This window comes from Phalacrocorax carbo, chromosome 3 (assembly GCF_963921805.1).
Source record: "Phalacrocorax carbo chromosome 3, bPhaCar2.1, whole genome shotgun sequence".
In the NCBI taxonomy this organism is placed as follows: Eukaryota; Metazoa; Chordata; class Aves; order Suliformes; family Phalacrocoracidae; genus Phalacrocorax; species Phalacrocorax carbo.
In genome coordinates this window covers 38,629,509-38,653,555 of record NC_087515.1, presented here as the reverse complement: position 1 = coordinate 38,653,555, position 24,047 = coordinate 38,629,509, and the positions used below count along the sequence as shown (strand labels likewise).

Here is a 24,047-nt window from a genome sequence, read left to right as displayed (position 1 = left end):
TTAAAATAACTGTGAAAGAGGTTATGGGACAAATCTGCAGGATGATCGTTAGCAGAATCAGAAACTATTCACAAAAGAATTCTAAGAGAACTCCAGGATGAAAAAGATGAATTACTAATAAGAGTGTGTAACCTCCCCTTTGAAATTGATTTGGTACCTGAAGGGTGGAAGGTGGTAAAAATGGCACCAATCTTTTAAAAAAAGCTTGATAAAAATATTATGCATGCCTTTAGTAATGGAAAACTCAACCTTACAAATCTGTTGGAGCTTGGGTGTGTTTGCTGGTTTGTCTGAGAGAGTCAGTAGGATAACGGTGATCCAGTTAATGCACTACATGCATAGTTTCCAAATAGCTTTTAGCAGAGTTCCTCACCACAGACTTTTAAGAAGTTCAGCAGATGCGGCATATGAGAGGAGGTCGTGGTATGTTTAAATAATTCACTGAAAGGTAGGGATGAGTGTTGGAGCTCTTTTGTCAGATGGAGATCACCAGTGGAATTCCATAAGCAGCTGTACTAGTTTGCATGTTCATAAGCTCACTGGAAAAGGGGTTCAGCAGCAAGGTAGTTCATTTTGGTGATGGTATCAAGTTATTTAAAGTAGAAAAGAAATGCTGACTGGACGTGAGTGAATGGGCAATAAAATGGTGAATTAATTACAATGTAGATAAATATAAGGTGATGAAGTTCTAAATCCCTTCATATCCAAAAGACTAAATCACAACTGGAGAAGACTGGTTCAAAGGGGAGGAGGGTCACCATGATTACTATAGCGATAGCTGAGTAGGCTGGAACTCCTCAGTCTTGAAAAGGCTTCCTGGAGAAGTATGAGAAGTCTGCTAGATCACATGTGGAGTGGATAGGAATTGACTTTCTCTTCTGACCTGATAACTATGCCATGGAACTAATAAAAGGCAGGCTGAAAATAAGAATAATAAAAAGCACCTCGTTCATTATGTGGTCAGTAGTAGGTGTGTGGAACTCCTTACCAAGGAATGTTGTGGATGCAAGATGTTTACATGGTTCTGAGGATATCACCTCTACTGAAAATAGTCAGAGACTGAGAAACTGCAGAGGACAGTATTGTACATATTTGCTCACTTTTTACTCTTCTGTAGGCAGCTGTTTGTAGTGCTTGGTGGAGACAGCATACTGAGCTGCTTAGGGCACTAGCCTGAACCAGTGCATCTGTACATAAATGTCCAGATTTTTTTTTCTCATTTTTCTCAAAAAAGTATTAAGACCTAGGAGTTGTTATGTCTTTGTATTAAAAGAAGCTTATTCAAGGAAATTATCAGTAGATGGGCTTATGTATGTGAAAAGATCATTTATAGGCCAACAGGAAGTATGTGAAGTGTGCCACTTCAAGTCATGTTTGAGGTATGAAAAAATACATAAGTGCATGAAGAAGGTGGAATTAGATTTTGCAAGTTATTTTGAGGCAATTTCCAGCTGTAGGCAATTAAAGGGTGCAACAAGGGAAATTATAAATACTGCCACACAGTGCAATTTTAAATTAGTTGTAGATACACGATGTTATTTTTTAAAAAAATAAATTCTTTAATTGCATGCCATTCCAAAAGATAAATACCTCACATAATTTTAGTGAAAATTATTCTCAGATGAGCTGTTAATTTAATCTTTTAGATTAACAGTTTGTCATTAAATGCATATTAAAAACAAAACAAGTCAAAACTTGAGTGTTTATAGAGTTATTAACACTATGTAGTTCGTATTAGGAGAGGCTGCTAGTTCAGTAGCAGTTTGAAGTAAAAGGAAGTGTTTGGGTAGTGAGTAGCATATTCTATGTGTCTCATACTATGACTAACTGATATGTTCTGCATTCTCTGTGAATTTAACCAGATAGTTAAGAATCTTCTATTCCTATTTTTTGCTGCCTTTTTTTTTCTCTAGGCTGCTTTTTATTTTGTGAAAATTAATAGTTTTTCACAAAATTTTCATAATGGAGTTTTATTGTCAACTTTAACTTTTCGTAGAAATAAATGACAATAAATTCACCTTTTAAGGCTACTTTCGAAGGAACTTTTTAGAACTTCCTGCTATGTTACCCCAGTTAACTGAACTGATTGTTATTTGCCTAGAAAGAGCTGACTTCAAAAAATGTATTCACAGAATCACAGGTTGGAAGGGACCTCAGAGATCATCTAGTCCAACCTTCCTAGCAAGAGCACAGTCTAGACAAGATGGCCCAGCACTCTGTCCAGATGACTCTTGAAAGTATCCAATGTGGCAGAGTCAACCACTTCCCTGGGGAGATTATTCCAATGGTTGACTGTCCTCAGTGTGAAAAATTTTCCTCTCGTGTCCAGTCAGAATCTCCCCAAGAGCAGCTTGTGTCCATTCCCCCTTGTCCTCTCCATGTGACTCTGTGTAAAAAGGGAGTCTCCATCTTCTTTGTAACTACCCCTTAAGTACTGGTACATGGTGATGAGATTCCCTCTAAGCCTCCTTTTCTCAAGGCTGAACAAACCCAGTTCTCCCAGCCTATCCTCGTATGGCAGACTTCCCAGTCCTCTGATCATCTTGGTGGCCTTTCTCTGGTCCCCTTCCAGCCTGTCCACATCCTTTTTGTATAGAGGGGACCAGAACTGTACACAGTGCTCCAGGTGTGGCCTGCCAAGCGCTGAGTAGAGTGGGATAATGACTTCTTTCTCTCTGCTGGCAATGCCCTTTTTGATGCAACCCAGTATCATGTTGGCCTTCTGGGCCGCAGCAGCACACTGTTCGCTCATGTTGAGCTTCCTCTCCACCAGGACCCCCAGGTCCCTTTCCACAGAGCTGCTCTCCAGCCAGGTGGATCCCAGTCTGTGCTGCGTTCCCAGATTATGTTTTCCCAGGTGCATGATCTTATACTTTTCCTTGTTGAACTTCATAAGGTTCTTGCTGGCCCACTCTTCCAGCCTATCCAGATCTCCCTGCAGAGCAGCTCTCCCTTCTGGAGTGTCTACTTCCCCACTCAACTTGGTGTCATCTGCAGACTTCATCAGGCTACACTTGATGCCGTTATCCAGAGCACTTATGAAGATGTTGAATAACATTGGGCCCAGTATCGATCCCTGGGGGACCCCACTAGTGACAGGTTGCCAGTTTGAGAAAGAGCTATTTACCACCACCCTTTGGGTGCGGCCTGTCAGCCAGTTCCCCACCCACTGCACAGACCACTTGTCTAGACCGTAACACATCAATTTCTCCAGGAGGAGACTGTGGGGGACCATATCAAAGGCTTTGGAGAAGTCCAGGTAAACAATGTCCACCGCCTGCCCCATGTCAACCAGGCAAGTCACTTTGTCGTAGAAGGCCACCAGGTTTGTCAAGCATGATCTGCCTTTAGTGAAGCCACAATGGCTTTTCCCAATCACGTGCTTCAATTGACTTGTGATGGCCCTGAGGAGGATTCGTTCAATAACTTTCCCAGGGTTTGAAGTAAGGCTAATGAGCCTATAGTTACCCGGATCCTCCCTCGAGCCCTTCTTGTAGGTAGGGGTAACATTTGCCATCCTCCGGGACATCCCCCGTTCTCCATGACTTCTCAAAGATTATGGAGAGCGGCCTTGTGATGATGTCAGCAAGCGCTCTCAACACCCTCGGGTGAATGTCATCAGGGCCCATGTGTGGGTCAAGCTCGTGTAGTAATTCATATACTAACTCTTCCTTCACTGATAGTGGGTTGGTGTTTGGGTCAATCGGCAATTTTGTTCCCAAAGCCTGGGACCCTACAGTGCTGGTAAAGACTGAGGTGAAGAAGGTGTTGAGGACCTCTGCCTTTTCTGCATCATTGGTGATTGATTGTCCTTTTCTGTTTAACAGTGGGCCTATGTTTTCCTTCTTTTTCTGCTTGTGGTTGACATGTCTGAAGAACCCTTTCTTGTTATTTTTTATGTCTACAGCCAGTTTCAATTCAAATTGGGCTTTTGCTTTTCTGACTGCATTTCTGCACTCTCTGGCTATGCCCTTGTAGTTCTCAGCGGATAATCCTCCACTTCTCCATTTCTGGTGTGCTTCCCTTTTGGATTTGAGTAGACCCAGGAAGTCATGGTTGAGCCATGGGGGCCTCTTGCTCCGCTTACTTCCTTTTCCTTTGAAGGGGATAAATTGGCTTTGTGCTTCCAATAGAGAGTTCTTGAAGAATTCCCAGCACTCACTAGCTCCTTTGTATTCCATGGAAGCCTCCCATCGAATCCCTCCCAAGTGAGCCCTGAGTGCACTGAAGTTTGCTCTTCTAAAATCAAGAATCCTTGTCTTAGAGCTGACCTTCAGCACACTCAGCAGGATCCCAAACTCCACAATATTGTGGTCACTGCAGCCAAGGCTGTCACTAACCAAGATATTACAGAGCAGGCTTTCTTGGTTTGTGAATAGCAAGTCCAGCAGTGCCTCCTTCCTGGCTGGCACATCTGACATTTGTATCAGGAAACATTCCTCTATACATTCCAGGAACTTGGTGGATGACATGCAAGCTGCCCTATTGTTCTTCCAGCAGATGTCTGGGTAGTTGAAGTCCCCCATCAGGACCAGGTTCTGTTGGCCAGAAGCTTGCTTTAGTGCCCCAAATATCACTTCGTCGGCTTCGTCAACATGGTTAGGAGGTCGATAGCAGATGCCCTCTGTGAGGTCCTGCTTGGAGATGACCCCTTTGACTTTAACCCAGCGGCATTCGAAAGAGCAGTTGCAATCACCATAGTTGACTTCAATACATTCAAGGTGTTCCTTGATGTAGAGTGCAACTCCTCCACCTCTTCTACCTTGCCTGTCCTTATGAAAGAGCTTGTAACTGTCCATTGCGATCCCCCAGTCGTTTGAGGTGTCCTACCATGTTTCAGTTACTCCTATGATGTATTGTTCTTTTGTTGATACTGGATGGTAATAGAACATGACAAAAATCGTGCTTATGTTCTGCTTTTAAAATCTAGCTGGAAAGATTGAATTTAGATGTAGTTTAGGAAGAGGTAGAATTTAAATTTTTTAAAATTCTATTACAGTTTTCCAAATATCATGTTGAATAATTGATTTCAGGACAGTATAGCCCTTTTTAGTTTGTTGAATATGCACACTGTTTGGATTGATTGATTATGTAAGTAGGAAAAATATGGATTCCTTACTTGGATTCTTCAGAACCACCCCTCTGCTGGTCAATAAAAGAAAGTATATCTTGCTTTCATTGTTGTAGGTAAGCACCTGAGCCTTAGCAGTTATAACATGCTCCCTTTGGCTAACAGAATAGCAACATGTCTACGTTAGCTGAGCCACCTGGCAGAAATGCACCACCATGTATGCTATATTGAAGTAATCTGTTCTGGAGATAAGAGCATGTGTAACTGGCTAGCTTGTAATATCAAATCCAGAGGGCCATGAGGAAGGTACTTCTGGAGGTACATTCTCCTTTCAAGGTGCCAGAGTAAGTCAGGTTCACGAATTTGCAGAATCACAGAATAGTTGAGGTTGGAAGCCTCTGGAGATCATCTAGTTCACCTTCCCTGCTCAAAGCAGGGTCAACTAGAGTAGATTACCCAGGACCATGTTCAGCGGAGAGGAAAAAAAAAAAAGTTTTCTTATATTCAGATGGGATTTTTTGTTTTTAAATTTACGCCTATTGCCTCTTGTCCTCTCACTGGGCACCAATGAGAGGAGCCTGGCTCAGTCTTCTTTATACCCTCCCTTCAGATATTTATATACACAGGTAAGATCCCTCCTGAGCATGCTTTTCTCCACACTAAATGGTCCCAGCTCTCTCAGACTCTCCTTTTATGAGAAATGCTCCAATCCCTCAATCATCTTTGTAACCCTTCACTGGACTTTCTCATAGAAACATACAATATCTGAAGTTGGAAAGGACCCATAAGGATCATCAAGTCCAATTCCCTGCTCTTTGCAGGACTACCTAAAACTAAACCACATGACTAAAAGTGTCATCCAGACACTCCTTGAACACTGACAAGCTTGATGCCCTGACCATTTCTGTGGGGAGCCTGTTCAAGTGACCAACCACCCTCTGAGTGAAGAACCTTTTCCTAATGTCCAATTCTACAGTATGTCCACGCCTCTTGTACTGGGGAGCCCAGAACTGGACGCGGTGCTCCAGGTGTGTCTCACCAGTGCTCAGTACAGAGGGCAACGGTCCACCTAACGCAGCCCAGGATGCTGTTGGCCTTTTTTGCTGCAAGGGCACATTTCTGGCTCATGGTCATCTTGGTGGCCGCCAGGATCCCCCAGGTCCTTTTCTGCCAAGCTGCTATCCAGCCGTTCAGCCCCTAGGATGTATTGGTGTATGTGGCTCCTCCCTGGGTGCACGACTTTGCACTTGACTTTGTTGAACTTCATAATGTTCCTGTCAGCCCATTTCTCCAGCCTGTCAAGGTTCCTCTGGATGGCAGCACGACCCTCTGGCGTATCAGCCAGTCCTCCCTGTTTTGTATTGTCAGCAAAGTTGCTGAGGGTACACTCTGCCCCACGTTCCAGATCATTAAGCAAGATATTGAACAGGATCATTGGGCTGATTTCAGATTTGGTTTTCATAGCATGTAGTATTTAATGATGTATATATTTATCACTTTTGATTGTGTCCAGGAAAATTATTGCATGTTTTTCTGCTAGAATAATATTTCTACTTTTTGAGGGTGCATTCTCACTGTATCAGCAATATTAGAAGCCTTCTACCCTTCTTTTCCTTGTGATGCTTTCTATTGCAATATTTCTTCCCCTTCTGCAACTTGCTTTATGCTTCAAGACAGAAGGTTCAAGTCTGATTCGCTTTGGAAAGTAAGCTGTATGAGTAAATAGTACAGTTTTTTCTTCTGGTATGTATGTTTTCAGGAAATGCTGTTTTAAAGAAGAAAATGTGCTGTATATAAACACCTTTCTGTCTTCATTCTCAGGGTTTTCTTCTGTGCCAGTGAAAGGGAGTTGCTGTTCGTATTCTAGCCTGGCGTGGGCTTTCCAGACACGGTGTTCCATCTCTGCCCCCTGGAATGTGACAGTTGAGCAACGGAGACAAAGCAGTTTCTTCAATACGTGTAAGTCTCAAGTTGGATTAAAATTATTATCTGTAGTAACCAGAAGTAGGAAAGAAAATTTTGCTCTGGAGAGACACAGTCATGAAAATCTATGTGTTATAACCGTTTGTATCTATGCGAGTTACATATCTCCTGAAATTATAGTTGCAACTACAGCAATTGACGGAAGTGCATGAACAATGTCAGTTTATCATCTTTTAATAGCAAGCAAGGGCTTCATTTATGTTACAGTGAATCCATCTAATATATTTCATTGGATGGAAGGAGGAAACACCTTCCCCTCTGTTTCCTAGTGCTTTATTGAAAGCATAAATTGTGTGTTTATGTTCAAAATAATTTTTGAGCCACAGGCTCACCTGTTCAAGGTGTGCTGTCTCAAAATGAAATAACTAAACTGCAATAATGTGTTAAACAAAGGCTGTCGATAATGTCCTGCTAATTGTCTGGCCAGCTGCAGTATTTTCCTCCAGTCCTGAAAGGAATTACACACATGCTTAACATAATTGGGAAATGATGGCTGTTTAAATTCACTCTTGGGACTGTGAGCTGAGGTAGCTGAGGAGCCATTCCACTTGTTTTGCAGTTCCTTATCCTGTCCCATAGTGGAAGAGAAGGAATAGTAAGAACATAGTCTAGGGAGGACATAATGGCAGCAGTTTGAGAGTCACAGTTTTTGACTGTTTATAAGAGCTCTGCAAAATTAGGCTTTCAGAAATGGTGGTGCCATCCTATTTTTCTCAACAGTGGAGAGGCAGAATACTGTATTCGCTTTCTTTACATTTGCTGAAGAAGTGGGGTTTAAGCAGTCATGCTGGCTGTCAGTTTGTCTTACCCAGTTAACTTTGACCATTGACTGATTTCAAACAACTGAGGGTAGAGAGGTCTCAAAAGACCGCAGAAGGTTGCAGTGTGAACAAGAGGCTCTGCCTGGTAAAGGTTTTCTAAGGGTGCCAGCTGCAGGAAAAATTCATTCACAACTTTTTCTTAGGCACCGAAGCAGTCACAAGGTAAGAATGTGTAAGGAGCTAATCACTGTTGTTATTTTGTTTATCTTAAATTTAAAATATAGTGCTGCAAGTGATTGCAATGTGATTACATTTTGTAGGTTAGATGTTTCCTTAATTATGTTTACATTCGTATTCATAAAGTCTAGATGAGGTCTGTTTCACCAGGAATTTTGCCAGCTGTCTTGTTAAATGACTTAATTAAAAATGTTTGTAAGATGACTGAATTAAAAATGCTTGTTGTGATCACATCATTGTTTGACTTAATAAAATTTTAAACAGGTTGTATTTAGGCAAACTACCTAAAACTACTGGCTTAATTAATAAGATGTAACAGCTTGGAAGTATTTAAGTATACCTCCTTTATGTATTCAGCAGAGACGGTAGTCATCAGGTTTGGAAGACTGAAGGTTTCGTATTTCAAAGTACAGTTATTCTAAGAAGAGTTTCTTTTACCGAAGTCAAACCCAAAATCTTTAAAATTCAAACGAAGTAGATACTAACAGTATAAATCACTCATATCCTCTAGCAGTGCAGTTGCTTCAGAAGTGGTAACATTAAAAACGCAGATATGACCATTTTATGTGAAACAATTATCAGGTAAAATGTCAGCCAAATGACAGTCCTTTGTGACTGAGAAAGGTGACTATACTTTTCTATCTCTTTAATGAAGGTTTACTTCTCTTCCATCATACTTTTAAACACATTAACATGCTCTTGGTAGTAGGGTCATCTGTACCTTCAACTTAACTATTAAACAAGTTTAACTCATTTAAATAGAAGGAACTGCAGTTATCCTAGGCAGTCTGTGATCCTTACCCAGATAGCTGTCTCCTGCAACTCTAACAGAAACAAACACAGGATTTTATTCTTGTCCAATGACATATTTCAGTGAGTTTGTCATGAAGTAATATAAAATGATCTTGTTATTCCAGGCTTAGCTTCTGTTCCTTCCTCCCTCCTTTCCCCTTTCCACCCTCCTCACTATGGAAAGCAGTTCAGTTTCCATTTACTTAACAATTTCACATGCTTATTTAGAGGTGTGGAAAGGCCTGAGGTTTTTCAGATAATGTTTAATAAATAAATAATTTCCTCTGAAAAGTCTTACCTCCTTTTTCAGTGCGTCTCAGTAGACCTGGTACTTGCAGATAATGTGTTGCTTGTGCCTGTTTCAGTCCAACTTTTATCTGAGGCGATAGGGCAGGTCTGTTTCCCGTACTTCTCAGTACATTTATGTGCTCTTACGTGCAGGCACACACACTGGGGAAACCCCACCAGTCCAGACTTTCTGAACAGATGCTTGAGCTTCAGTTGTTCAGAAACACTGATAGGAAGTGCTGTATGTTTAATGGAACAAGTATGTATCTATCTGGCCTGTAGGTGAGGAAAATGTGGGATATAGACCATCTAAATTCGATAGCCACAGAATTGGGTTGAAGTATATGGGCTGTCATTCCTGAAGGCAACAAGAGGCACACAGATGTGCCATGAATACTGAAATGATTTGGCTGTCTCCCAGCCATAGGAGTTATCTTTGACCACGATTGTCCAAACCAGCAAGCACAATTTTCTCAACATTCGTTGTGTATCCAAGCGTATGTGAGAATAAAGAACTTTTATTTGACACTGAGACTATATAAAAATTAAGCTTTCCTACTCACAGTATTGAAAATCCATTAGTAGTCCTTGGGAAGAAATGAAGAGAACCTAATTTCTGTGTTGCTAGGTGATGTTTCTTCTTAGGTTAGAATACAGAATAAGGAATATGATGGTTTTTCAGAGGTTATAGAACTAGATTGTTACAATCAAGGGAGAATCATTTAGACCGACAATATAAAAATCATACTCAGAGTAATACATTTTGTCTGTAGAGGCTTTGATTTGCTTATGGAAGCAATTGTACTCAGTATAAATCTGTGTTTGTGTTCTATGTTGGAAACACCAGTTCCTGAAAGCCTGCTCCTTAATTATATCTTATATTAAATTTTTTTAGTCCTATGTGAGTTTTCTTTGGATTAAATTATTCAATTCTTCTGCCATTCCTAATTTAAGAGTCAGAGTGAAAATATGATATTTTTTTTTCATTTTTAAAGAATTGAGCACTCCAGGTAAATAATTACTGAGCTACCACTTTTCATTGTCAGTAGTAACATATGAAGAGTTTTGATGTTTCAGTATTAAGGATGTAAAGACCTCCAAATATACAACAGCTTGCTTTTTTTTCTTTTTTTCCTTTTACAAAGGCATTGAAGAATAGTTGGCTAATTGGCTTTAGTCAGAAAAAGGGGAGTGAATATTAAATGCCTTACTTGTACTTAATTGTACTAAATGCCTTAATTGTACTTAATGGGAGGGGGGGCTATTTTATTGGGTTTTAATTTGTTACTGTTCAGTGTAACTTTTGTGAAGGCACTTGGCCTCTGGTTTTTATTATGTTTTGAGGAAATGAACCAGGACAATGGTGTTTAGCTTTCAAACCTCACTGAAATCTCTGTTTTCCATATCCATCTGGTGACGCTGAGGCCAGCTTTGTAATAATTATTGTTTATTAAAAAAAAGCTGTGAATTAAAGCTTTAATAGTCAAAGCAACCTTCAAAAGATAGTAGCATTTACAACAGCATTATCATCTAACTTAAGGTCCTGGGTTTTTAATAAGAGGTTATGAAGAAAAAATAAAATTTCTCAGATGTTTGTCAGGATAATTTACAGCAGTTTTGGTTCTTTGTTTAAACTAACAAATTTTTAGTCTGTTAATGACTGGGTTTGTAGCTGGATTTATTCAGGATTTGAATTGTGATTAACCTGAAAATCCTGTGTCTGCAATTTCCTGCTGGCATTGTGCTAAATTGCCAGTTTTAAAAAATGTGAAATCCTAATGCCAAGTGTACTTCGAAAGCATGCTCAAGGTTTGCCGTTAGTTTGAGTTCTTCACTGTGTCTGTGTAGCAGTATGAATGCATCTTTCAGGATAATATATTCCAGCTCCAGAAGTTTTGTTGTACTATCATAATGCAATAGATCTGTTTCTGGTTTTGGGGAAGCTGCCCAAAACTTTTGCATGCTATCCTATGGCAGTAATATATTATAGAGACATCTTTTTGCTGCCAAAAAGTTTTCAGACATGCCTAAACTAATTCTGTTCAGCAATCCACATAACAAGAACTTTTGCATTTTTTTATGATATTATTAAACTTCTATGAATAAGCAGGTAGCGCCTAAAGCTTCAGCCTTGTATTAGCAAAACCAAACAGAAGCCAGAAGGTTTGGTAGTAGATGAGGGTTTTTTTTCTGGTTTCAGTATTCTGAAAATCTAGCTAGCGGTGAGAAGTAGAAATGAGCTTAAATTTTCAGTGGAAACATTTCATGTATGGGCAGTTCTAATTTTTAGTTAGTGAAGTTCATCTAAAACTATCTTGTATCTGTCCCATGGTACTTCTCTTACATGGCCTCAGGTTCCTCTTTATGGCCTTGCAATAGACCTTGTCTTTCTCAGACATTTTCAGTGTCCAGATTCTTGCAGTTCCACAGTTAGATACATCCTGCATCCAAATTAATTGACTCATTAATGCGCTGTCTAGACTGAATGCTTTATATTCTTTACTACTTCCTAGGTTTGAATAAAGGCGCTGTAGAGCTAACATATCCTCAGAAGATATCTTAAGAGGGTTGAGGCAGAGTTGTGAAAAGGAACACATATTTTACTAAAGCAGCCCCTTTTTTAAGTTGTCACTTCGGGGGAGAAGGGGAGTTTTTAATCTTCTCATTCTCTTTCAGCAGAACTCAATACCAGATATGCATTATACACTTCCATTTAGAATGTAAGGGGTCTCTTTTGCAGTTGAAGAAGATATTTTGAGCGTGGTCATTTAGGAAACTTGAGAGTAATCCAGCACTATATCTCATTTCTTATGGGTCCATGCTTTTCTGCTTGCAGACTGGGATTAGACAGGGAGTCAAGAAATGGTTATGTCACATAATGGCAGACAGTCGCAGTTTGGATATAAAGGAAGTAGCAAGGGCAGTTCTAATTTGGGATGAATGCACTGATTTTGACGAAACTGCTTCAGAATCTTGCCTATTATAAGTAATCCATCCAATATTAGTATGCCATTGTTCCACTTTTCTCTCATAAAAAAAATCTATTAGTATTATCATCTGCACAGTATTCCCTTTTGAATTGTGGAGGAGAGGATTCAACCTATTAAAATAATTAAATAGTTTCCGTAAGTATCTTTAACCAGGCTGAGTGAGTCTTGAATTCAAGATTCCATTTGTAAAACTAACAGAAAATGCTATATCAGAAGCATAACTTGTCGGGAATAACTGGTGATATGGACTGAGTTGACAGTCTCTGAACAGTATATGAGTTCAGTTAAAGTTTATGAAGGGATATAAAATCAGACTCCATCTTTGTTTTGGATGGTTCATTTCCATTTTGGAATTAAGTATTTAATGTAATTGTGAGGTTGCCTCCAGCCACTAGTAAGTATTGCACTTGAAATTAAATGTTCACATGTGCAATTGAAAGTGACATCTAAATAATTTGCTTCATGTTTGATTCATGTTCAGCCACTGCAGTGAGTTGTAGGTTTTACTCTTAAGACACTGCTCTGTGTACATTTTTGCCTAGCACCTTTATCTTAAATGCTGTGTAGTTAAGGTTATTGTTATTAGACATTTTTTATAAGACTGTTGAGAGGGAAAGTAAGACATGGTAAGGCCCAGATTTAAAAATACAGTTGAGCACTCCTTTTCCTGACATAAGCAATTTAAATTGCAGTTCGTTGTCAAATCCTCGAGGGTTAGCGTAGTTCATGTAGGCTGCTCTGTGCCAGCCTCTGTCCTAGGAATCTTTTAAATACTAGTGAGGAGGGGGCTGGAAACAGAAAGCTCTTCTTGGGAGTGTTTTTTTGGAATGGAATTAGTGAAAAAACAGACAGACATATATTCTTGCAGAAATTGGGTTGGAAGGGACCTTTAAAGGTCAACTAGTCCAACCCCCCTGCAGGGAGCAGGGACATCTTCAACTAGATCAGTTTGCTCAGAGCCCAGCCCAGCCTGACCATGAATGTTTCCAGGGATGGGGCATCTACCACCTCTCTGGGCAACCTCTTCCAGTGTTTCATTACCCTCATAGTAAAAAAAATTTCCTTATATCTACCCTCCATTAGTTTAAAACCATTGACTCTTGTCTTTCTGCTACAGGCCCTGCTGAAAAGTTTGTCTACATCTTTCTTATAAGCCCCCTGTAAGTATTGAAAGGCTGCTGTAAGGTCTCCCAGGAGCCTTTTCTTCTCCAAGCTAAACCACCCCAAGTCTCTCAGTCTTTCTTCATAGGAGGGGTGTTCCACCCCTCTGGCCGTTTTCATGGCCCTGGACCTGCTCCAACAGGTCCATGTCTTTCCTGTGCTGAGGGTTCCAGAGCTGGACGAAGCACTCCAGGTAGGGTCTCGCAGAGCAGAGGGGCAGAATCACCTCCTTTTGATATTGATAAAGATTCACTTATCTCACTTTACCCTAACAATACTGTGGCATATACCTCTGTCGTAGAACAAAAGCCCCAAAGTGAATGATAGTCTGCTTTGTTAATGGCTGTGAAGGACTATGTAGTGTTGCCAAATTTAAGTGAAACTAGGGGAAAGGTAATTCTGGCAGAGGGAGATCACAACTACTGACTCAAAGACCACCCACTCAGGAAACCTGCCAACCCAAAAGGTTAAGGAAGTAAAAGTCTCAAAATCATAGTGGGCATGCATAGTCATTTACATGGTAGGTGAAGAATTTTAACCAGTCATTTAACAGAATAATAATGAATATGTATTGGATTATTAAATATCTTGTGTATAAAAAACTGTTAGTTTCTGCCAATGGTGTGCTAGTTTGTACCTTGCACCCATATCTGTGCATTTACATAATAAAGGAAAATACCTCGGCTCCATGTGTAAGTTGGGCAATGCACACCAGGTAACAGACCCAAGTTTTTGGGGCAACACCTTTGTCTGCTGCCACGCTTCTTTTGATGCAGCCCAGGTTATGGTTGGCTGTCTAGGCTGTGAGCACACATTGCTAGCTCATGTCTAGCTTTTCATCCACCAGTACCCCCAAGTCCTTCTCCGCAGGGCTGCTCTAAATCCCTTCATGCCCCAGCCTGTATTGGTACTGGGGATTGCCCTGACCCAGGTGCAGGACCTTGCACTTAAGTCCTGCAAATCAAGTAGCTTTTGGGTCTGCAGATTCCAGATGGGTGTCTTGACTACTGAATTAAGTTAAAGGACCCTTTCCTTTGGATGAAAGGATCACCATCACTTCCTTTGGCTTCTCTCTCCTGTCCTGAGCCAGCTACATCTACCTCACTCCCCTTGCAAACTCTTCCTGGCCTTTCTTCAGGGAGCTGCTGGATCAAGCACCCATTATGCTGGCAACTATCACTGCTATGAGTTTTTCTTGCCATGTTGTCCTTGAGCAGCCACGAGGTAGGCTATAATTGACCTGAAGTTCAGATTTCTCTTATACAAACTTTTAAATGTGAAAATTATTTCATCAGATAGTGTATGTGAGATATTACATTTATCCGGCTGTGCTGGCTGTGGATAGCTAAATACAAACACTATTTTTAAGCCATTCTACAGTCATTATTTTTTGTGTATTTTTAAAACAGCTGGAAATTCATAGTAGTGGAATACCTCGAGTCCTTCAAGGAAGTTTCCTTTAAACCAAAATAGATTTAGCATTAATTTGAATTAAGAATTCTAAGTGTTAGTTGTATAAAATACAAAAATCTTCTCATCTGTTTTTAACTTTGGGTAACTTAATGACCTGATTGTTTGTTGTTGACTGATAGAGAGAAAAGCTTTAAGCTCAGTTCTTTAATAGATACTATTTCAGAATGTGCTTGCAAAGGAGTAAAAAAAGAAGCTACTTCTGTTGTTCTTCCAGTCTTATTGATGGCTATGAGTTCATTAAAAACCTGGAGTCTCTTTAACTTACACTGGTTCTTGGTTTTTTTTGTTTCTACTTCATTGTGATTTTTGTCTTTGTAGGCCTAATTTATGTGGAAAATAGGCTTTTTACATATTACTATTAGTTTTCAGCTTAGGTGATTTTTGTACTGTAGTTGTGTTCTGTAAGCTGCAACCTGTATATGCATCTTATATGCCTTATTAGGGAATAGATGCCTTAATAGGGAACCTAGAATTTGATGTTGAAAAGCTCTTCTAGCATATGTTGCCACTGGAAGTTTTGCTGTGGCAGTCATACCAGTGGTTGCCTGAGTATTGAAATTTTTATTATAGACACAGGCTTAGGTTACTGTTCTCACCTTGGCTCTGAAGTTTTGAGAGTGAAGGCACTGTTTTTTATTCTTTGCTTCCCTAACATGGAACGTAAGGAATTTTTTCTGCTTACATGAGTTGGCTCAGAAAAATCTTGTTCTCCTCCCAGTTCTGTTACAGGAATTCTAGGCTAGGTTTTTTGTGCAGGTGGTCTCTTGGCAACCTGATTATAATTGTAAATCAATTTGCTTCTTCAGGTGCATAAATGAGATTTATTTAGCTAATTGATATTTTAGGAGCACTTCATGATAGAAAAACTGAGCCAGCTTGAGGTAGCCATGCTTGAGCTAGAGGTTGGAGTTGGTGAAATCCTGTGCTGCCTTCAAACCTAAACAATTTTGTGTTTCTAAAGAAGACCGAGACACACTTCTCTGAGGTGTACAGGCAAGCAGCAAAGGGCAGTGAACACAAGTTCGGTCAAGGAAAATTCTGGTTATGCAGTAGGAAAAAGTTTTTTATCATGAGGGTGGTTTAACACTGGATCAAGGTGGGGGCTCCAAATAGGTTGTAGAAATTCTTTTACTAGAGATATTAAAAATATGACTGAGCAACTCTCTGGCCATCTTCACATAATCTTGAAATTGAATTTAGCTTTGAGGTTGTCTCTGCTTTGAGTGTGGGATTAGATCAAGGGCCTCTTAAAGTCCATTGTAATGTAAATTTTTCTGTGAATCTGTGATTGTAGTGTATTTTACTCTTTGTACAGTGTTGAAGATGGGGAGTTGAATTTCACTAAAATGTACAAGGTGACACAAGTAGAAGCAACAGTATGTTTTCATAACTTCAAATTTAGTGACTTAGTAACTTAGATCCAGTGGGGAGGGTGGATTGTGTGTGTTAGGAAAAAAAAAATAAAGCATGAATCCCTTGTTCTTTAAAACTAATGGAAATAAACCATACACATGCTTAAGACTACAAATTATTGTAAATTTTTCAGGCTGTTTTTGTGACTAGTTAAAGCTTAAGATCAGAGTCTCAGAAATTAATGAGAGATGCCTACTATTCTCAAGATTACTGTACCTAGCAGGAGAAAAAGGGCTTCAGAAGTCCAGATGGAGAACTTCCCACCATGACAGTGCACTGTGCACAGCTAGAGAAATTGTTCTTATTTACATGCTGCAGCACTGGGGCCTATGCTGTTCCTTAAGTTGATTCAACAAATTCACCGTTCAAGATATTTAAGGATCACTCACCATAGTGAAGATGTACTGAATGTCCAGTGCTGCTTTAACTGTTCAAATACTGTGAACAACTGCATGTTGAATGTACAGTTGCAGAATTTTTATAAGAGATGCACAGTTGAAATGCTGCACACAACCAGTCAGAAGAAAAGCATTGCTTTTAGGGTGAGGAGTTCTGATGGCCACCTGGAAACAAGAGTGTGCAGAGTGTTTGTGTTCTCTAATTTCTCTAAATAACTTTTTTCCTGAATTGGCATGTTTGTCTTGCTCTTCAGTAATTGATTCTGGGCATCTGGTGATTGTGTAGTAGCCATGAAATTATAAAAAAAACCCCTCGTTTAGCATGGAAATTGTGAATGGAACCCGAAGTACCAAACAATCAATACATAGAGGCATCTTATTGGGACATTTTGTAGATTGATGTAATTTGAACACTGGTTCCTAAAAAATTCTTAGTTGTAAATTTTAATTTTTTCCCATAATGGAGAGCTATGTAACTTACAAGGACAGTGTTAGAGTGATTAATTTTCTGAGATCATCAGCAACATGCAGGTTAAACAAAGTACCGCACTTCCAATTTTACAATGATTCAGCACCCTGGCATGTGGCTGAGGCTTCATTTAATGGTGTAATTCACCATAACTAGCAGGTTTATGCATCAATCAGTTCTACCAAAAGGTAGCGGTTACTAGATATGTGGCTTTACCAGAAGTTTGAGAGTTTTGGTAAGATTTCTGAACAGCATTTTAGTTATTGCGGTCTTCCATTTCACAAATGGAGGAAGCATCTGACCATAGTTCTCTTTGGCTTTGGAGCCTTGTTTTGGTTAAATTGGTAGAATAATGACAAAATTTGTTGTGATCCGTTGTCAAAAATAACAAAGTATAGGTTAAAAGCCAATGCTTTTTAAAACCCAAGGTTTTTAAAAAAATTAACTACTCATGGGCCTTTCAGGCTTCTGAAGAAAGCTGTCGTTTTACAAGGAAAGCCGAATGTGTAGTACTCCTGTAGTTAGGTCTGACAGACAGGGTTGCAGTTGTCTTTTTGGAGAGATCATAAAACCTAGTTTAACTGGAATAATCCAGCTCTGCTTGTACCTCAGCAGTCTCAACACTTAATAATTTAATTTCATCATGTCAGTTCAGTGCCATGTTAAAAAGTCTTATTTGATGGGGTATTGATTTATTGGCAGTGGAGTTGTCACTGAGAACTTGTGTAATTTAAAAGTGAGTGGATTACTGTGTTTATCTTAATACCAGTATTAGATACTAGCTATATAGTCAGAAGTGGAGAAGGCCCTGGGGGTGCTGATTGACAGATGGCTGAACATGAGCCGGCAGTGTGCTCAAGTGGCCAAGAAGGCCAATGGCATCCTGGCTTGTATCAGGAATAGTGTGGCCAGCAGGAGCAGGGAGGTGATTGTGCCCCTGTACTCAGCACTGGTGAGGCCACACCTTGAATACTGTGTTCAGTTTTGGGCCCCTCAGTACAAGAAGGACATTGAGGTGCTGGAGCCTGTCCAAAGAAGGGCAACAAAGTTGGTGAAGGGTCTGCAGAGCAGGTCTTATGAGGAGCTGGGGTTGTTTAGTCTGGAGAAGAGGAGGCCTTGTCATTCTCTACAACTACCTGAAAGGAGGTTGTAGCGAGGTGGGTGTTGGTCTCTTCTCCCAAGTTACTAGTGATAGAACAAGAGGAAATGGCTTTAAGTTGCATCAAGGGAGGTTTAGATTGGATATTAGGAAAAATATATTTACTGAAAGAGTGGTTAGACATTGGAACAGGCTGCCCAGAGAGGTAGTGGAGTTGCCATCCCTGGAGGTGTTCAAAAAAATGTGTAGATGTGGCACTTCAGGGCATGGTTTAGGCGGCCTGGGGGTGTTGGGTTGATGGTTGGACTTTATGATCCTAGAGGTCTTTTCCAACCTTAATAATCCTATGATTCTATGAAGTGTTATAAAGATTAACTTCATTATCTTTCTGGACTCTCAGCATATCCTGCTTTAGAAGGATGACTTAATACTAATTGTTCATGAACACTGACAGAATGACCTCTCTCTCTCAGCTTTGCCTGTTCAGAACAAACACTGAAATGCAACTGTCAGTAGTGAAGAATTTGTTTATAAGCTATCTAGGACATGAACAGACTTTTCACTGTCTAATACAAGGTTGCATAGTTCTTATCAGAGATGCGTGTCCTTAAAATGTTAGCCATAACAGTAGAGTTTTGAAAGTACAACTATGTCAGAGAAGAGTGAGTATGGATTTGTTTTTAACATCTTATATGATGTTAAAATCTTGATGTCAGTCATGTCTTGTTCTACAACTGGAACTCGTACAAGGCGAAATTGTACAAATAAGTGCCATATTGTTTTCCCTATTCTCATCCTATTTTGGCTATACCTAGAGACCAGCTCTGAGGACAGGCCCATCATTCGGTTTTCATACCTTTTTAATGCTTGGCCTATTCTTTATCAGTCCTTAGTGCTTCCAGTTCTGGTGAGGTGGTAGAAATATGTGTTTTTTCTAAGAACTTATGGAGTCTATACTGTTTTTTCGGAAGTGTCTTTCAAAACCAGCAGATACTGAATAGGAAAACTGTACGTTACAGTAGTGTCTTAGAGGCGTAATTTTAAAACTGTAGAACATGAGAAAAACCTTGCATCATCAGACCAAATGTCCACCTAACTGAGCATCCTGTCTCCAACAGCAGCTGATGCTATGGGAAGAAAGTAAGAATTGGATGAGCATATAGGGATGCTTCCTTAGAAAAACCTCACAACCTTCAGTGATTTGTGACGTGGAATTTTTTGAACATACAGCTCTAGGTGGCTTTTTCTTCTATGAATTTGTTTGGCTACTTTTGAGGCCCCATGTAAATGATCTGACAAGAGTGTGTTCTCTTTTCTGTAGATGGGTAAGCATGTGTTCCTCAGAGAAGGTAAGATAAGGTCAAGGAAATGGCCTCTGCACTTAAGCATAGTGAGGTTTGTGAGGCTTGGTTCCTAGAGGAGTTGATTTTTAAGCCTTTGACCTGCCTCCAGGAAAAAATATCTCCTTGTGGTTATTAAGCAGTTGAGTTTAGACTGTGTAATTTATCAAGCAATTTGTAATAGAATACGTAAGCAGCACATTCCCTTTGCAGATGCTCTTTCATGTTATATGGGTTTTTTTGGAGATGGTGGCAAAACTGTTGGTGTCTGGAGAAGGAAAGACGTTGAAATATCATACCTTTTTAGAATTCACCTGCTAATCATAGAATCATAGATTCGTTAAAGTTGGAAAAGACCCTTAAAGATCATAAAGTCCAACTGCTAACCTATCCTCAAGAACCACGTCTGCCCTTCCTTTAAATACCTCCAGGGATGGAGACCCAACCACCTCCCTGGGCAGCCTGTTCCAATGTTTGACAACCCTTTCGGTGAAGAAGTTTTTCCTAATATCCAACCTAAACTTCCCCTGGCACAGCTTCAGGCCATTTCCTCTCATCCTATCGCTTGTTACTAGGGAGAAGAGACCGACCCCCACTTTGCTACAACCTCCTTTCAGGTAGTTGTAGAGAGCAATAAGGTCTCCCCTCAGCCTCCTCTTCTCCAGACTAAACAACCCTATCTCCCTCAGCTGCTCCTCATAAGACTTGTTCTCCAGACCCTTCACCAACTTTGTTGCCCTTCTTTGGACATACTCCAGCACCTCAATGTCCTTCTTGTACTGAAGGGCCCAAAACTGAACACAGTATTCAAGGTGCGGCCTCACCAGTGCCGAGTACAGGGGCACAATCACCTCCCTGCTCCTGCTGGCCACACTATTCCTGATACAAGCCAGGATGCCATTGGCCTTCTTGGCCTCCTGAGCACACTGCCGGCTCATGTTCAGCCATCTGTCAATCAGCACCCCCAGGTCCTTTTCCTCCAGGCAGCTCTCCAGCCACTCCTCCCCAAGCCTGTAGCGTTGCATGGGGTTGTTGTGACCCAAGTGCAGGACCTGGCACGTAGCCGTGTTGAATCTCATACCGTTGGCTCTGGCCCAACGATCCAGCCTGTCCAGGTCCCTCTGTAGGGCCTTCCTACCCTCCAGCAGATTGACACTTCTACCCAGCTTGGTGTCATCTGCAAACTTACTGAGGGTGCACTCAATCCCCTCATCCAGATCATCAAGGAAGATATTGAACAGGACCGGCTCCAACACTGAGCCCTGAGGAACACCACTCATGACCAGCCGCCAACTGGATTTGACTCCATTCACCACCACTCTCTGGGCTCGGCCATCCAGCCAGTTTTTAACCCAGCACAGAGTGCACTTGTCCAAGCCGTGAGCAGCCAGCTTCTCCAGGAGAATGCTGTGGGAGACAGTGTCAAAGGCCTTACTAAAGTCCAAGTAGACAACGTCCACAGCCTCCCCCTCATCCACTAAGTGGGTCACCTTATCACAGAAGGAGACCAGGTTAGTGAGGCATGACCTCCCTTTCATAAACCCACGCTGTCTGAGCCCAATCCCCTGGGTGTCCCGCATGTGCTGCGTAATGGCATTCAAGATGATCTGCTCCATGACCTTTTCCAGCACCGAGGCCAGATCCTCCTTCCGACCCTTCTTGTAGAGGGGCGTCACATTTGCTAGTTTCTAGTCACCTGGGACCTCCCTGGTTGACCAGGACTGCTGATAAATGATGGAGAGTGGCTTGGCGAGCTCCTCTGCCAGCTCCCTCAGTATCCTCGGGTGGATCCCATCCGGCCCCATGGACTTGTGAACATCGAGGTGAAGGAGCAGGTCGGTGACTGCCACCTCTTCAACAGCTGGGACTTCATTCTGCATACTAGCTCCGTTTGCCAGCACAGGGGCCCGATAAGCCCAAGGATGACCAGTCTGACTATTAAAGGCTGAGGCAAAGAAAGCATTAAGTACCTCAGCCTTCTCCTCATCTTTCCTGGCAAGGTTACCTTCCGCATCCAACAAAGGAGGGAGATTCTCCCTGGCCCTCCTTTTGTCACTGATGTATTTATAAAAACATTTTTTGTTATCTTTAACGGTGGCGGCCAGTTTAAGTTCCAGCTGGGCCTTTGCCTTCCTAATCTTTTCCCTGCATAACCTCACAACATCCTTGCAGTCCTCCTGAGTCACCGGCCCCTTCTTCCAAAGGCGGTAAGCTCTCCTTTTTCTCTTGAGTTCCAGCCAAAGCTCATTCTTCAGCCAAGCCGGTCTTCTCCCCCGCCTGCTCGACTTACGGCACATGGGATCGGCCTGCTCCTGCGCCTTTGAGACTTCCTTCTTTAATAACATCCAGCCTTCCTGGACTCCTTTGCCCTGTGGGTCTGCCTCCCAAGGGACTCTGTTAACCAGATGCCTTAACAATCTAAAGTCTGCCCTTCTGAAGTTCAGGGTAGCGGTCTTGCTGACCCTCTTCCTTACTTCTCCAAGAATTGAGAACTCAAATGGAAGTATGTGTTCTAAGCTAAAACCTGGAAGAGAATGTTAGTGTTTGAAAAGACCTTAATAAGTTCTTTAATATAATACAGATGCATAGATGTAATGGCATTAGTGGGCAACAGTACATTGAAAGAAGCGTATTTATTATAACATGTTCATTAGTATTTTTATTACATCATTAATATTAATGTCTTTGGATGTCTGCTGCTGTGCTGCCACAAGGCTATTTGTCATCAGGAAACTTAAGGAAGAGTTGCTTGTAAGTGAAAGAAGTAAGCCTGCTCAACTGTTTTACTCCCTTTGGTTTTCCAGCTTTCTGATATTTGTCTTTCTTTGTAGTTTATATTCTAAGCAAGCTGGGAACTCATTTTAAGGAAGCAAAGAAATCTTTTAATCTCAGTTTATCAGGATCTAGGATACTGCTTTCTGATATGGATTACAGCCAGTCTGGTAATACTTGTGAGTTACGGAGATGTGGCCTAATATGCATCTTCCTCTGAAGTAAGCACTAGGGTTCCTGAAATTCAAGGATAGTATAAAAAGACACAAAATCAAATCCTTTGCAGAACAGTACAAACAACTTTTATGTAGATGAAGCAACACAGAGTAGTGTCATACAAACTTACTATTAGTGGTTGTTAGCAATCAGCTTTCATAAAGCATGCTTTCAGCAAAATTCAGTAGGCCACAAAAAGAAAAATGTAAATACCTTTATTGTCATTCGATGTTTCCAGGCTAGCAGGAATATCATTTTTTAAAAAAGAGATTGCTAGTTACACAGTGTTTTCTGAATAAGCTAAGAAGCTTAACATGATTGATCATCAGCCTTCCAACTCATGCAGCAGTCTTATAGTCCACTTTAGAATGTGAAAAGCTGCATCATGCATTACCTGCTTACCACCAGTCTTTTTCTACATTGAACCTTAATGCAGTGTTACCTTAGGGTAATATTCACTACTGTAGACAGTCTAGTACCTGTCACAGTTTGGTTTTATTGAAAGTAACATGCTGGGTCAGCAATGAAATTTTTCTATTTGTTGAGTTCTGTGCAGCTTACGATTGTTTTTTATGATTTCATTTTTTGCATTTAGCACACATACATGCATCAGTTTGTTGTAATCAGCTGGAATTTTTTTTAGTGGCTGACAGTTCAGGCACTGGTTTTGAGCTATTTGATACAGTTACTGTTGTGGGATTTTTTTTTTAACCATAAACCTCTGGACATTGGGATTTACTTGAATGTCTAGAAAAGGGAGTGTAATTTCAGATAGAAATTTCTTTTTTACAAATACTAAAGCCTACCCAGGAGCCAATACAATTCTTAACTCACAGCATATAAGAAGTGTGATAAATGTTGCTGTTATGTGCAATCCATGGGGATTTCTGTTTGTCTGTAATACACAATTTCCACTTGTCTGTAATACAGACGAAATCTGCATTACATACTTCGGCTTATTGTACTATTTCCACAATATATTATGTGGGTATGTAGTGACTTTCTAGGCCATTCTACTCTTGTCAATCTTGAGGGAATACTATTTTGTAGCTTCCTGGACATGTTGTGTTGTGTGTCCTTCCTTGTATGTTTGCTTTCTGATGTACTGAGCGTTGATCACTTGATTTAGGATTATACTTCTCAAAAAAGAATCACAGGTATGCACCCCACTTTGAAAAGGACTTTTGACAGAAAAGGTGGGCATCGTACCTTTGGAAGAGCCACCTTGACAGTGTATACAAACATACTCAATACAAAAATGAACGTGGGCACTTAGTGGTACCTCTTGAAATCCTGGATAGTGCCTGTCCCTCGCCGTGTTGTCAACATAGTAGTTCCATGCATTAATCTTAACAAGGATGAATTGCTGTTCGGAAGCTGTAGCCATTTGAGCATAGTTATTTTAATTTCCCTGGTTAAAAGTGTTTACTGACTTTCAATAAACAAAATCAGTTTCTAATCAGAGAAGACAAGAGATTTAAACTGCCATAGTAACACTGCCCCTGGGTGAAACACATAATAATATTAATCTGCAAATATAACAATGGTGATGCTTGTGTATTCCATGGTGATAGCCTTCTTGTC

At 40.7% G+C, this 24,047-nt stretch overlaps 1 protein-coding gene across 1 annotated transcript in view; it reads left to right on the top strand.

Moving 5' to 3' along the window:
• Nucleotides 1–24,047, top strand: part of MRPS5 (mitochondrial ribosomal protein S5) — a 1,175,798-nt gene that overhangs the window by 5,623 nt on the left and 1,146,128 nt on the right. The window contains exon 2 of the mRNA XM_064446598.1: nucleotides 6,893–7,030. Coding sequence (XP_064302668.1) covers nucleotides 6,893–7,030 — 138 coding nt within the window. The remainder of the gene's footprint in view (nucleotides 1–6,892; nucleotides 7,031–24,047) is intronic.